Source organism: Ctenopharyngodon idella, chromosome 3, assembly GCF_019924925.1.
Source record: "Ctenopharyngodon idella isolate HZGC_01 chromosome 3, HZGC01, whole genome shotgun sequence".
In the NCBI taxonomy this organism is placed as follows: domain Eukaryota; kingdom Metazoa; phylum Chordata; class Actinopteri; order Cypriniformes; family Xenocyprididae; genus Ctenopharyngodon; species Ctenopharyngodon idella.
In genome coordinates this window covers 30561911-30577203 of record NC_067222.1, presented here as the reverse complement: position 1 = coordinate 30577203, position 15293 = coordinate 30561911, and the positions used below count along the sequence as shown (strand labels likewise).

The 15293-nt window shown below is 38.7% G+C and overlaps 4 protein-coding genes across 4 annotated transcripts; all 4 read left to right on the top strand.

The window, feature by feature from the left end:
- Positions 1 to 2665: 2665 nt before the first annotated feature.
- Positions 2666 to 8114, top strand: si:dkey-283b1.7 (brorin). Its single transcript, XM_051886658.1, has 3 exons — positions 2666 to 3824; positions 4154 to 4283; positions 6681 to 8114. Exons 1-3 carry the CDS (start codon positions 3471 to 3473, stop codon positions 6923 to 6925), a joined length of 729 nt encoding a protein of 242 aa, XP_051742618.1. The 5' UTR covers positions 2666 to 3470; the 3' UTR covers positions 6926 to 8114.
- A 425-nt stretch (positions 8115 to 8539) lies between these two features.
- rpl23 (ribosomal protein L23) lies at positions 8540 to 11495 on the top strand. Its single transcript, XM_051886660.1, has 5 exons — positions 8540 to 8647; positions 10169 to 10252; positions 10786 to 10914; positions 11008 to 11121; positions 11369 to 11495. Exons 1-5 carry the CDS (start codon positions 8635 to 8637, stop codon positions 11449 to 11451), a joined length of 423 nt encoding a protein of 140 aa, XP_051742620.1. The 5' UTR covers positions 8540 to 8634; the 3' UTR covers positions 11452 to 11495.
- A 219-nt stretch (positions 11496 to 11714) lies between these two features.
- Positions 11715 to 13759, top strand: ccdc103 (coiled-coil domain containing 103). Its single transcript, XM_051886657.1, has 4 exons — positions 11715 to 12618; positions 12787 to 12916; positions 13036 to 13478; positions 13613 to 13759. The coding sequence occupies exons 1-4, from the start codon at positions 12461 to 12463 to the stop codon at positions 13641 to 13643; spliced, it is 762 nt and encodes a 253-aa protein (XP_051742617.1). The 5' UTR covers positions 11715 to 12460; the 3' UTR covers positions 13644 to 13759.
- Positions 13433 to 14916, top strand: LOC127508567 (Ig-like V-type domain-containing protein FAM187A). The gene has a single exon (XM_051886656.1). The coding sequence runs from the start codon at positions 13579 to 13581 to the stop codon at positions 14839 to 14841; it is 1263 nt and encodes a 420-aa protein (XP_051742616.1). The 5' UTR covers positions 13433 to 13578; the 3' UTR covers positions 14842 to 14916.
- The last annotated feature ends 377 nt before the right edge of the window (positions 14917 to 15293 follow it).

Below are 15293 nucleotides of genomic sequence, written 5' to 3'. Positions count from 1 at the left end.
ATGGCATGCTGGTAAATAGTGTTGTAGTTAAGACCACCGAATCCAGTATGTGTGACGAGACCAAGACAAGATCAAGACTGAGGCAGGGCGAGACCGTGTCAAGACCAAAACCAGCCCAGCACTCCATAAATTCATCTAAAAGATCCACATTACCGCCTGAGAAATGACTTTTTAAAATATAATTAGAATAAGACACTACAGAGCTGTTACCAATCAAATCAAATTTGCACTGTAGAGGTGGTACAGAAAATGCATCTGAATTGGTAAATTACAAATGCATAAATAATGTTGAGAATAATGATTTAAAAATATTTTTTATTGAATGTTTGTATAAAAGCAATATCATGTTTGCAGTCATGCTCTCTTGCGCTTGTGGTGTTGCATAATTATATCACATGTTATAATATAAAAATCCAGATCTCATACAAGTACTTTTTTGCAACAATATCTTGAATTTTGTGAGCATTGTTTGTATTCATTTTGGTGGCATTTTTGACACAATCCCTCATTAATTTCTGAACCGGCACAATAAATAAATCAAATTATAAACAAGTTATTGATTGCATCTGAAGCAGTAAGTTTTACATCCAGTCACATTAATGATGTTAATAAATCAGACAATGCACCAGCAATTTAGTAATATCCCTGCCCCAAGTCCTTTTAGTCTGAGACCAAGACAAGACCAAGACAAGACCAAGACCTATAAAAAATGGTCTAGACTGGGCTCGAGTACTACAACGCTACTGGTGAACAAATAAAATGGTAACACTTTATTTAACAATGTCCTTGTTACACATGTAACATGTATTTACTATAGTAATAACTTCTAATTTAATAATTTATAATAATATAAGTTATGAATAACTACACCAAAAAAACCAAAACACTAAGCCAAACCTAATCCTAACCCTGTAAGAACATGTAATTGATATTACTCAGTACTTTAGTTAAATGTATTTACATTCACCTTTAAATAAAATGTAACCAATAAAATATTTCATTTTTATTAATATTTGATTTTAATTGTTTTAATTTAATAAATTATTAATTTATTGTACCTTTTATAATTCAGTTACTCATTAGCTTTTCATCAACTCATGAACCCCCTGCAGCAGATGCAGTAGTCCAGTTTGAACCTGGAAAAATGAACTGTCAGTGTCTTTATAGTTATCCAGCTCTCAATATCAACCACAAAGCAAACAAACACTCACTGTTCCATATTTCTCCCATTAGAGTTAATGGGCTGATGAGGTTCTCCAAAGAAAAAACAAAACAAAAACAAACAAAAAGCAAGCGACTGACCGGAACAATGGACAGAACAATATAATGTCTGACACAGATAGTAAAAGTGCTTGGTAAGCATAGGTGATAGGCGACTTTTTGGTGGAGCCCTGTCCTGAACTTATCATTTAGCTTTTCCTTTTTCCTCATCAAGTGTAAAAGGAAATGTTTTAGCACATGTGAAATATGTGACATGGTACCAAAAATTACTGTGATCAACCAAGCAAGAAATTTTCGTTATAAAATAATGCTTTTTTTTTTTTTTTTTAATTGGGTTATTTTTTAATTATTTTTACCCATGTACTAGGTCACTCAGAAAATGTTTTTTTTTTACCCAAATGCTGGGTAATTTTATTGGGTTATTTTTAATATTTCACCCAAGTGTTTGGTAGTTTTTCTGTATCTCAGCTGGGTTATTTTTAATGTCAATGAACCCCCTCACATACCTACCCAGCGCTGGGTAAATGTAACCCAATGTTGGGTAGTCTGTGCCAAACCTGTTAAAACTGGAGCTTAACGGTCATTTTGTTTCCTGTTCTGAGAGAATACTTCCTGAGGGGAAATCCCTGAATGAAATTAAGGTTTGTATTACATTGTATTCCTATCAAATTATTACAGTACAAAGAGGAAAACGTCTGTAGTCTCACATTTTACCTTTTATTTATTTATTTTTTGTTTAGGCTACATGTACGCCTCAGTCTGCTTGTAACGCTAGCCTAGCCTTCTACAAACGCAGCATATCTGAACTCAAAGCCAACGACGCGCCGGCGCCACCATGGAAGTTTCACGGCCGTCAAACGAATGCGCGACCAGGGCTAAAAAACGACGCGACATCGCTGTCATATGTTTGCCGTGCGCTCCACTTACTATAATAGGAGCGTTGTTGAGTGCGCTAGCGTTGCAGCTGTGGTCGCGCTATGCGTTTGAAATTGACAGTTGAAGCTTACATTTTAAACTTTTTTTATGTAACTTTTAAAAAATTAATATATGAGATTACCATTTAATGAACTGGAACAGCCTAAAACATTTACTAAAAATGTCTTGACGTAGGCTATTTTATGATTGTAAAAGACTGACTTGCCACTGAATAGAAATTATTGTATATGAACTCTTCCTGTCCTGGTATAGAGAGATTCTAGAGTGCATTTTTATCATTTAAAATTAAAAAACAAAATCAAAACAAATGACAGCACTGATTAATTAAACAACCCAGCAAATATATAGGCTAACCCAATATCCCAGCATGTGTCCTGTCCAATAGTTACCCAGCGCTGGGTTGCCAAATAACCCAAATTCGGTTGTTTTTAACCCAGCATTTTTTAGAGTTTATAATTCCTAACCTGGCAAAAGTTAGTTTAATTTAATAAGTCCATAGACCAGAATCAATGCAGAGATCACTAAATTGTGTGGTTCCAAGTCTGGGACAGTTTTGTTTATTTCACACAACAAGCATGCCACTGCTATTTGACCAGCAGATGGCAGAAAAGGAGTAAAAGTAGTCTAATTTAATGATGAAAACAATCTACGCTGTAGATCGGAGAGGCTGCTCACTGCAGAGCCATGGGTGGAGCGTGATGTCCAGCTCCCCCTCTCTGGACGTCCGGCCCCTTCTCTAGGTGTAATTTGGGCGTAATGGGTGGAGCAAGAAGGTCCAACCACACCCTAACTCTACCCATGACTCTATCCCTCCACCCATTAGATCCACAGAGGTGGAGATGGACTAGGTCAAACTCAAACCATGACGTCCAGAGAGGGAGAGCTTGACATCATTTGGCTCTGCTGTCAGCACCGCTTGGACCGGTACGTAACCACCATTTCTGTGAAGCTCTTCACGTGAGATAGGCTACTTTTATCCCAGACCAGCTGTCCATCCTTCCATCGTTTCCATATTATTATTTTAAGGGAAAAGGCTTTAAATATTATAAAGTATTTTAAAAGATTAGAATGATTCAAAATTATAACGCAATCACATGCTATAATGTAAAAATAAATGTAACGTGAAAGTTTGTTTTTACTGAAGTAAAGTCACCGAACATAAAACACAGTTGCCTGCAAGCCTGTACAGTAGCCTTGCGATAGTTGCATTTAGAGGTGGGTCATTTTTCTCTCGTGTATGTCATTGGGCAAATGTTCATGCACTGACCCACGCGCATGAAGACACACCAGTGCACAGCTTACTGCCAGTAACGATGCGATCTCTCGCCCTGTGCTTCTCGTTTGCACTCCAGTGCTTCGTTCTCCAAAGCGCATCAGAGTACTCTTCAAAATCCGAGCTGGAATACGAATTTGGTGACTATCGTGGCAAGTTCTGTATGGACGATCAAGGTTTTGTTTATGGCATCGGAGAAGTTTATTATCCGAGCTCCACAGCGTGTCCCTGCACCTGCACAGAAGATGGACCCGTGTGTGTCAAACCCAAGTGCCCGCGGATACACCCGAGATGCACGCGCATCAAATACAAGTCGTGCTGTCCCGTGTGTGAAGCCGTCAGTAAAGTTTGCGTGTATGGAGGAAAAACTTACAGAGTGCTGGAGGAATTCAGGGTGAGTCAGCGTAAGTTCTTAGGCTAGAAAATACATTTCACTGTATTGGTCTAAATGGATAATGACCTGCTCTTCCTTCCTTTCTTTCTTTCTTTCTTTCTTTCTTTCCTACTGGTGTTCTTATAGGTTTAGCACAATGTACAAATTATAATATAGTTAACGTTAATTATAATGTATTAACGTTGGGACATATTATTAATTGCATGATAATTGTATAATATCTGCATTTTTGTTTGACTCTATGATCTATTATGTTTGTGACTGTTTAAATTCTCTTTTAAGGCAATATATGTTACTTATATTTACATTGACATTCCTGTTTAAAATAGTTGTCACCCTGTGAGCGTTGCCGGTGTGAAGTCAACAGAGAAGTTTACTGCACCATATCCGGCTGTCCTGCCTTACATTGTGTAAATCCTGTATACGAACCCAACCATTGCTGTCCTGTGTGCAAAAGCGGTGAGAGTCCTTACACATGCATCCAACGTAATGTTTTTATAATATCCATCACATGCATCTAGTGTTTTGAGAGACATGTAGGTTGTTGTGCAACTCAGAAGGATCAATGAGGAAGTTGGTGATGTGGATATAGCTCACCTCTTGTTTTTGATTGATTTGTTCTTGATTACTGCATAGTTGACTGTGATGTCATGGAAAAAGAATGATGCAATGGAATTGTTCAATAGATTGCTTACTACCAACATGGCATCTATAAATAGGAACTAGTTCACCGCGTGCTGGGATGGCACAGGCACTATGGGGCATTAGGCCATTCCTGACAACAGAAGGCAAGAAGAGGTGGACAGATTGTGTGTGTAATGTTTATGTAGAAATGGGTAATAATGTATATCAATTTCAAAACATGTATATATGAAAGACATTGTGTATAAATGTAATGCATTTGTGGGCATCTGCCTGGTAAGTTCTATTCGTGAGCAATAGTGGGATAGTTTCACAAAAATGAAAATTCTGTTATCATTTACTCACTCTAATGTTGTTCCAAACCTGCATGACTTTATTTCTTCTGTGAAACATAAAAATAAAACGGTTATACTTTATTTTGATGTGTCCTTATTACTGTGTAATTATACATATAAGTACTACTGAGTAATATTAATTAAGTACATGTACTTACTTTAGGGTTAGGGTAGGATTAGGGTTAGTTGCATGTAATTATGCCTAAATAGAAATACTACTATAGTAAATACATGTAACATGTGTAACAAGGACACATTAAAATAAAGTTTTACCAATAAAACACATAAATAAAAGCAACAACATTGTTTGGACTATATGCTTTTTCATGCATTGTGGCAGATTTATAGATTATACACGCAAAAAATTAATTTCCTATGGTGATTTTAGGCCGTGAAGACCTTGGTCATGTGACTATTCTTTTTTTGACCACTTAGTGTTTTCCAGTCATGCCCCCTTTTTTTGTGAGCACATAACAAGTGTCACAAAAGTCACCAATTTAAAAAGTGGTTAAATGAACAAAAACAGTTCATTTTGTGTCATGCAGGTTTAGAATGACACGAGTGGCCTCAAAGACTACAGAATCCGTGTCACTCGTATTGTTTTGAATGGGAGATTGTGCAATGCGCAATTTGGAGGAATAAGTCCCGCCTTCTAAATAAGAGCCAATCGCCGATTGGTAAAGTCATCGCGTCACTGCAGCGGCCGTTAGAAGCTCCGGTTCCTATAGAAACAGTCAGATGCGCGCTTCCTATTGAGTACCTCAGGGATGATGTGTTTTTGTAGGCAAAACCCGGAAGCGAGTTAGCATTTTAGGACTTCCGGTTATATCGCCCCAAAGTCAATGGTTTTTTTTGAATGGGTTTTTGCTAAATCGCCTGAAATAAGGTCTGTGGTTAACAAAGCGTCTAAATATTTTCACGTTTTGATCTATGACATAAAACACACCAGTTATAACCCGCTTGTGATTTTTTTTAAACCTTTATTGTGTCTTAAAAACGGCGGTTGCTAACAAATTGCTAAAAGGGACTACTTCCTTTGGCGGGGACTTTAGACATCATCATGACAAACAGGACATTTGGACAGCATTTCTCATGAAAAAGTGGATAAGTATTCATACACAGCGCAGATCATAATCAGCGAGCATGTTTTTAAATAAAGTTGTTTTCTAAATAAAGTTTGAGGAAGCTTGGTGGTGGTGACGATGATCTGCGACCATGGTGTGCTGTAGTCCGTTTATAGCTTATACACTGTTAGCTTTTTATATCCGACGACTTTATTTAGGCTTCAAAATGTATAAATGTTGTAACTTGTAAAGATTATCTTGATAGACAAAACGTGTAAGTGTCATAACCCTTTGTTAAACACAGAGCTTATTTTTTTGCGATTTTCCAAAAGTTTATGGGAAAAATGCATTGGCTTTCGATTGAGGGAACCCGTGCACCGCTAACTTCCGGGTTGGCCTACAAAAACACGTCATCCCTGAGGTACTCTATTGAGACGTGCACTTAGGACTGCCCATTCGCATTAGCTTGATCTAGCCTGAAAAAATGCCTTTTTTTGTCATGATTCAAGCCTTCAGAAACCAAATTTATGAGACAGTTGTTGTCAGATTTCATTGGTGACTTCAAATATGAAATTTAATCGAAAGCTTGGCCAACAGCTTTAGAGAATTTGATGTTTCCCCATACAAAGAGATAGGAGCTGCACTTGAATGCACGAGAGGCGTTTCCAAGATGGCCGCTGAGTGAAATGACTTGTCTTAAAGGGACTTTGGTAGCCTAAATGCTGACAGAATTTTCATTTTTAGGTGAACTATTATAAGCGAAGTTATAATTCCACCCAAATATTGAGCTTGATGCTCCTGTCTCCTATTGAAAGGGCCAAACTGCTTTGCTGGAAATCGCGTGATCTCAGCTGGAGAACGTGTTGAGATTGATGAGCAGACGGTGTGTTTCTGCACCTACCAGGATGGAACGTGGCAGACGCACCCTCACGCTACCTGTGAGGAGCGCCAGCAAACAGACAATGAAGCCACTGACTCCGACAACACATCCAAACAGATGGAGGAGCAGGAGAAGGAGAAAGAGAGAGTGTTCTCGCCCAGGCTGGATGCCATCCCATGAAGGGAAGTGTGCCTGGCACCAGCTCTCCTGACAGGCAGGAGGGGATGCAGAGCACATGTAGTGTCTGTGCCCAGGGTAAACACAACCTGCACTGGGACAACTGCCAATGCTGACCTCTTTAGCCAACCTCACCACCCCCGCCCACCCTGAACCAGATTCGCAACCCTCTGAGTGAGAAGCAACATGCAATAGCAATATCATAATGTTCCATAACTCTATATATGTACACTACCATTCCAAAGATTGGGTTTCCACAAGCAAGCACAACTGTTTTCAACCTTGATGATAATACGAAATGTTTCATGAGCACCAAATCAAGATGTTAGAATGATTTCTGAAGGATCATGTGACACTGAATGATGCTGAAAATTCAGCTTTTAAAAATACATTTTAAAATAGAAAACAGTTATTGTAAATTGTAATAATATTTCACAACATTACAGTTTTTACTGTATTTGTGATCAAATAAATGCATGCTTGGTAAGACTTTCAAAAACATTAAAAAGTCCTACCGGCCCCAAACTTTTGACCGGTAGTGTATATTACTGTATATCATTTTGTCTACTTATAAAGATGCAGTTATACAGCATTACATTTAAATATATAGCATTGTATTTTTAAAAAAATGATCTCCCATTTTTCCATCTCATTCATGTTGTTGAATTTTTGGTTGACTTCTAAATGTTTTATTCTATGGCCAGTATGATGAGTTTAAGTAATAATTTCAGTGTTCATTCTAACAGATTTGACAAAAAGTCTTGCTGTATTAGATATAACCAGTAAAATTTAGTTCTCCATGAAGACGATTTGTTTAGATGGGAAGTGGAGCATGCAATTGAAACACCCATTTTCAAAGGGCTGGTCAAATAGAAACATATAATTTATGTATTAAAACACCTCAGGTTTGAGTATTTTCTGCTTGTTTGAACATCTGAATCATTGCATCTTTGATGTTTTGTTGATTTTACCTCACTAATTTACAAAATGCATGTAAACATAATGGCAACATTGTATTTATGAATTAAAAACAGAGGCAATTTCTTTCTGTTTAAATTATGACAGTGTAATTATATCTGAAATTGTGAGTCAGGATTCTTAAGCTGTAATTTTACATCCCAAATAATTAATATATACACTGTAAAAAATAATTTTTCAAAGTTGTAAATAAAACAAAGATTATTGGAGTACATTTTACAAGAAAATACTATTTCAGTCTTTCAAATTTCACGTTTAATTCAATATGTTACTTGCCATTTCTCTGTGAAATTTTCTAGCAATATCTGAGTGAAATTTATTGTAGTTTTTTCAGCTAATAGACAGTGGGGTCCAAAAGTTAGCCCATAATTTCATTTCATTTTTTTCTAATTTCAATCATTTTTTATTCACAGATAATATTATACATGTCTTTGATGTGAGGTTTCATGAACTCCACAAGTTGCACTCCACAAGTTGCAAAAATTGATGATCATGTTCAATATGTCTTACACGTCATTTTATATTTTCATGTTAATGACAATGTCTGTTTGAATCTCGCACATACTTAATACTGAAATGCATTAAAGCGAGATATAGGCTACATACGCCACGCTAGGTGGCGATGCACAGACAATTACGTTGAAGTTTGCGCCGGATGCTGTCAGAGCTGTGGTGCGCGCACGATTATATCCCATCATTCCTTTCTGTCTCTTCCTCTTTCCCTTTCGGCGACAATGTCTAAGAGAGGTAAGAAACACACATGGAAATCCATAATCATCCTTGAAATGGCATACTCTGAAGCCCCCAAACTGAATAAATGGGTTTAACTGATTATAGAGAAATTATATTTTCTATATATTGATGTCAGTTCTCAAGTATATTTTTGATAAAAATAGTTATCTACCTCTGCCGCTAGCCGGAGAAGCCATGTTTGCTAAAGTACGTGGAGCCAGTAGTGTGATGATTAAACACTTCATACGCAAACTTTGTTGTGCGAAAGCAAGTTCTGGAACACCGTTTCATGATAATTCATGTGAAATGAACAGAATTAAAGAACTGGAGGTGCGAGTACTGGACTAAAAGCATGCAGCGAAGCAGGTAGGCACTCGGCTGGATGGGGCGAGTTGAATCACACGCTTGTTAAGAGAAATGGAAATATTTGAGATTTATCGGACAGGGCACGCGAACTGTTTGTTTACTTGGTTCTGAATTATTGTCCTCAAATGTATCTGTGTTGAGTGCCATAATACTGGTGCCAGACGTCTGTTCACTACTGTAAACTTGCAGCAGTATCGGTAACTATTAGACATCTGCAGATTTGTGTAGTTCACCCTAAACAAGCGTTGTCTTTTTTTCTTTTCTGTTTTACACACGTTGTTCCAAACCTGTTTAACTTGCTCTCTTTTGTCGAAAGCAGTGGATTTCAGATAGAAAGACATCCTCTATCATAATTCATTTTCATTGGGTGTTTTTTTTTTTTTTTTTTTAATTCACAAAGAGTGCGTGGTGACTAGCCTTTATCACTTAAGCCTTTTTTTTTTTTTTTTTTATCAGATCTTTCATTTTGTTCCGTTGTACATGGATGCAAACTCCTCACCTTTCAGTGACAACTCACATTTTTGAGATCAAAATAGGTCACTTATGGGATTTGCATAGATCCAGAGAGTGTTTTTATGGGTTAAAGGGTACTTGGTTGTTTCGATGAGTACTGTACATTGTTTCCTTTACGCTTACTTTAAAAACTAATGTCTTTAACGGGGAATGTTTTATGTATTTGAGGTCTGAGATGTGGAAATGCTAAAGAGAGAGGGCAAACAGTTTGCAGTTTAGCTCAGTATTGCCGTCTAATCAGCCAATATTGTCTTAAATATCCTGCATTACAGTTTTGGATAAATACGTTATTAAAAATAAATTAAAAATCCCGTAAAGTAACTACAAATGAGCATGTAAAGCAAAAAAGCCCCCGCCCCACGCAATGTTCTCACCTTTTTTCCGTCTTACCTGTTTGCATCCCTGGTAGTAATGAGGTCGGATGCTTTTAATAATGTAAATGACTTGTGGTTTGGAAGTATTCTTGGCCAAAAAAAGTTGTATCTAGATAGCTGTCAGCATGATTGTAGTTGTAGTTAGAATTGAAGTCTCTAGATTTCTCGTGGCTGCAGAGTCTGTCACTTACAAATGAATAATGTCATACTGGCTTGCTAAATGGAAAGCAAATGTGATTGGCATATTTTGGTGGTTGTTAAATTGTAATGTCTGTCTTTTCAGGACGTGGTGGGTCATCGGGAGCCAAGTTCCGTATTTCACTGGGTCTCCCAGTGGGAGCGGTCATCAACTGCGCTGACAACACAGGTATGAGATCTTCCAGCATTTGGCATACAGGCTTGTTGTCCTTCTTAAAAGCACTTGCTTTGTCTGATCGGTGGCTGGGTGAGTCGTCAATGAAGGAAAAGTAAATCCCATTGCTCTTGGGTGAGATGGCAGTCGCCATGTGCTGTACAATCTCAATCCGTGATGGAACAAATGTTTGTGGTTTGTCACATGCTTTTTCTTGGCTAAGGGTTAGCAGACTTAAATCAAATACACTAATTTGCAGCATGAGAATATAACTTAACTATGGGCCAGAGGTCTTCAGCCCTGCTCCTGGGGACCCACTGTCCTGCAGAGTTTAGCTCCAACCCTAATCAAACACACCTGAACCTGCTAATCAAGCTCTTCAGGATCGCTTGAAAATCACAGGCAGGTGTGCTGAAGCAGGTTGGAAATGAATTTTGCAGGACAGTGGGTTCCCAGGAGCACGGATGAAGACCTCTGGCCTATAGTCAAGTAATTTTGTCTTTTGCGCTTATTTAGTTCCACTCTTCTGTCTCTTTTCCCTCGCATAGGTGCCAAGAACCTGTACATCATATCCGTCAAAGGCATCAAGGGTCGTCTGAACAGGCTCCCTGCCGCTGGTGTGGGCGACATGGTTATGGCCACAGTGAAGAAAGGCAAGCCAGAGCTCAGGAAAAAGGGTGAGTGTTTTCAGAGCCTGCTGCAACTGCACTCTGCTGGCTTTTGGCTTAGAGAAGCATATGTGCTTATACAGCTGTCTCCTTTTAATCTAGTGCATCCTGCGGTGGTGATACGACAGCGGAAGTCGTATCGGCGAAAAGATGGCGTGTTTCTTTACTTCGAAGACAATGCAGGGGTCATAGTAAATAACAAAGGAGAAATGAAAGGTGAGTTATGAATTTCAGTTCTTTTCAGTATCCTTCTTAAAGCACTTGCTTTGTCTGATCAGTGGCTGGGTGAGTCGTCGTAGAAGGAAATAGCAAATCCCATTGCTCTTGGGTGAGATAGCAGTCGCCATATGCTGTTGAATCTCAATCCGTGATGGAACATTTCACTTCTCTTCTTGACACCTGTCATTTTAGTTCAAGATTTAGTTCAGGTGCAGTGCTAAATTGTTTCTTTCTTTTTTTTTAGGATCAGCCATCACAGGACCCGTAGCCAAGGAATGCGCAGACCTGTGGCCCAGGATTGCTTCCAATGCTGGTAGCATTGCCTGAGCGCAAATGTGGCTTGTCGTTTTCAATAAAATACTCAAAGTTTACACACGTGTCACTGTCTGTTGATTGCAGGGAATTGTCTTGACACTACAATTAAAACTATGTTTTGATTTGAATTTGTATCGCATTTTATTAAGTGCAGAAGTCAAGAGGTGCATCCCAATTTCCGTATGTATGTTTTTAAATACGAGTAGTGCGTTCACAGAAAATTCCAAAAACAAAAAGTGCACTTTAAATACCTGGATGATGTGCAAAATTAATAGAAAAACGTGGAAAAGTGTGGAATATTGGACACTTTATGCACTCAAATTTTGAATGGCAAAATAACATTCATACTCTACATGGTTGAGTACATAGTGTCATTTGGGACACAAAGGTTTTACAGACTTAGTTGGGCATATCAAGTTTTATTTGACTACAGTACATGTGGTAAATGCAGTTGTATGGGAAATATTACATCTTGAGGACTGACATAAGTACATTAAAAGCTAGATTTCTTCAGTAATGCTTTATGAACCTTGATGACGTTCTTAATTGGCTTGAAATAAGTTAATGGTTAGAATTAATGTATTTATATTTTTTTTAACAGACTACCTGAGGTTCCTAAACATTTGGAATACATTTGTTAAAAACGTCAGAAATGTTTTTCCCAACTAATTAAAGCTTAAATACAAATATGGTTAAATTGAGTTGCAATACAATGAGAGTTGCACTTTGATATAAAACTAATCCTCAAAGTAGCTGTTACGTTGTAATTTGTATGTTGTGGCAATGTTTAAACGGTCTAATTTGCTCTAAAAAATAAAACTAGCTGTTTCTGCCATCTCCAAAGTGTAAATGCGTTGTGTGGTTGTCATGGAGACCAGTTTGTTATGGTCGCGTGAGCTAGCAAGTTAGCTGCACTCTTGCTTACTGAAGAAGTTGCTGAATTTCTGTCTTTAGAGGTAAATAAAGTTATCAACTCCTAAAAGTAAATTGGATGACTTGTTACGACCATTTTTGTCGGTAAATGGCAAGAGCAGGTATGGAGAAATCTGATATAATAAATTTCAGCTGTCTTGAAAAAGAGCTACAAGCGGCGCTGGAAGCGGATAGGAAATATCAGAGGGAAAATGATGCCAAATTTCGTGCTTTGAACCAAAATGTCGCCAGCTATGAAGAATTCAGGTACGTTTCTGATTTATTGTAATGTGTAATTCACATTTGTTCCCAAAACGATTATTAATTCTGAAACTTTGATTGTCTTCAATTTTACCGGATATCTACTGCATGTGTCTGTCTCTCTTGTAACCGTTTTTATATTTTAATGTAAAGATAAATATGTTTTGATTTCAGAGACATAGTACTTGCATCTCACTTAAAGCCTCTTGATAAAAAGGACATCTCTGGTGCAGCAAGAAAGCAGCCGTGGAATCCAATTGCTTTTGGGACAAAGCATGAAAGTGCTTCAACTGAAGAGGTCCAGGTGAGACATTTTATGAAGCCTTTGACCTATATTTTCTCTTACATATGAATAAATAGATAATCTGGATACTAGATCCCTCTCGACAATGAAATGTATGGCTAACTTTATTCTGTCTTTAGCCTTGGGTATCTGAGATTCAGCCAAGAAGTGCATCAGAATTCATCCGTGACTGGCGCAGGTTTGCAGGGAACTCGTTTGAAAAGTACAGTCTCCTTGTGAGTCTGGGAGGCAAGGCTCTGCAGGAAATCTTCAGCACTGAGGTTGGCTTCGGTCTTCTAGGCGAGTTCTTTCTGATTCTGTCACAGTGTCTTAAGTCAGGGGATGAGGAAAAAGTGATTGGAGTGCTGGACGGCCTTTCCAGAACTGGCCGCTTTGGCCTCAACCAGTCTCTTCTTAGTCAGGCAGAACAAAAAGCCTGTGAGGAGCTTTTCCACAAGCTACAAGTTGCAGGAGGAGAATATCATACTTCTAAAGATGATTCTTCTGACACTTCAATGGTTTGTGAGGCCAGTCTGACCCATGTGGAGGAAGATGAGACCGACATTACAATAAAACTTGAAAGGTTAATGAAGAAATATAGCATCCAAAAATAGTTTATATTGAAAACTCCTTTGTTTTTTTATTTGTTTTCGTAGTTTTTGGTACTTTACGCCAGCAGAAATATGTTAAAAGAAGTGCTGGTCATTTGTTTTTCAGCCATCTTCCCATTGTTACTTTCAGCCTATGAGGCTCCTGAGGATAAGGAGGACATTTTTGCCAGCAGGCCCTGTCCTGCATTTCTTGTCTTTGACACCGCTGCCTTCATAGCCGACATGACCATTGAACTTCCTTGTCACTGCAAACCAGAGGAGACTTATTCAGTGGTATGGTACTATCAAAAACAAATTGGCTCCATGAACACCAAGGTCCTCACGGACTTTGAAGGCACAACGGTGGTGGAATCATCCAAAGTTGGCAGAGGGTCAGATCTGTACAATCGCTTTTCCATCCGTTTGTTCAGCCTTCTCATCTTCAGGGTCCAGAAAGCTGACTCAGGGCACTATATCTGTGGCACGGCCTCTGGTGAATTCTTCTACGGCTACGACGTTGATGTCCAGGAGGTCCGTCAAGTTTTATTTCCCTGGAACGTCAAACAGAGAACTCAAGTACAAGAAGCAGAGCCCGTCAGAATGAAAACGGAAATGTTTCAAGTGTTCACCAGCTACTGGTCATGGTCTAAATGTGACCGCTGTGACATCCAGGGGGAGCAGACGCGTGTGGGACTTTGTTATGTCAAAAGCATTTACCTCCATGTACGTTATCAGCATGAATCGGGTGCAGCGGCTTCCTGTGGTTCCTCAGCCGTTCCCCAACAGTTTGGACTTTCAGGCAGTGGCTACGGTGCCGAGCTTGAGGTGAGGAACTGCCACACCAGCTGTACTCCGAAACCTACAACATCTCCAGAGAGACAAGCTCTGCTGAAGTTCCTCGAGTATGATGATCGAGGTGTCACCATCCACTTCCACAACCACCCCACAGACTCTGATCTGGTCTTGACCTGTCCTGGCGCCAAACCACAGTACACTGTGGCCTGGGATAAAGGCTCAGCACCTCTTTATCGCTCACAGTATATGGAGGGTTTGAATAAGACGTCTCGCATCTTCATTGACACCGGTCACCACCTGCACTTCAGGCCTGTGCGTCTGGAAGATAAAGGCTCCTATTTCTGCTGGCTCCAAGGCGAGCTGGCTGCAGAGATCAGACTGGGGGTGTATCTGCGCTTGGGACGTTTGCGTCAAATCTCTGACCCGGAGTCTCTCTATGCACTACAAGTTATACTTGCTTGCTACATTGGCATTACAGCTATGTTTCTCTTGACTGTCTTAGTCAGATTTATTTGGCAGATAAGCAAGGAAGATACATTTGCAGATATTAACAGAACTTGAATGTGCATCAATTATACTGACGTATGTTTACTGTGAAGTGCAACGTGAAATTGAATAAATATGCTGCTTAATGAATTTTCTGAATATGTTTTTTTGGAGTCTTTAAAAAATGTCTTTGTTCTTTAACAGACTGAGATGGAGGATAACTAAATCACTATGTACTTTTTATTGTGTAAATGTTTAAATTACCTGTTATATTACATTTTATTATTATCTGAGGATAGCAAAATAAAGTAAACTGTCTATACCCAATATGTCAATATTATACCCAAAAAATTCTTCATACAGTGGACTACCAGTAAAATTGATAAAAATCAAAAATTCTTCAGACACTTTGACCTGACCATGTTTTGCTTAAAGGATTAGTCCACTTTCAAATAAAAATTTCCTGATAATTTAGGCACAAATGATCGCATCACAAGTGCTTCCACCAGAACGCGACTCCGTATTCT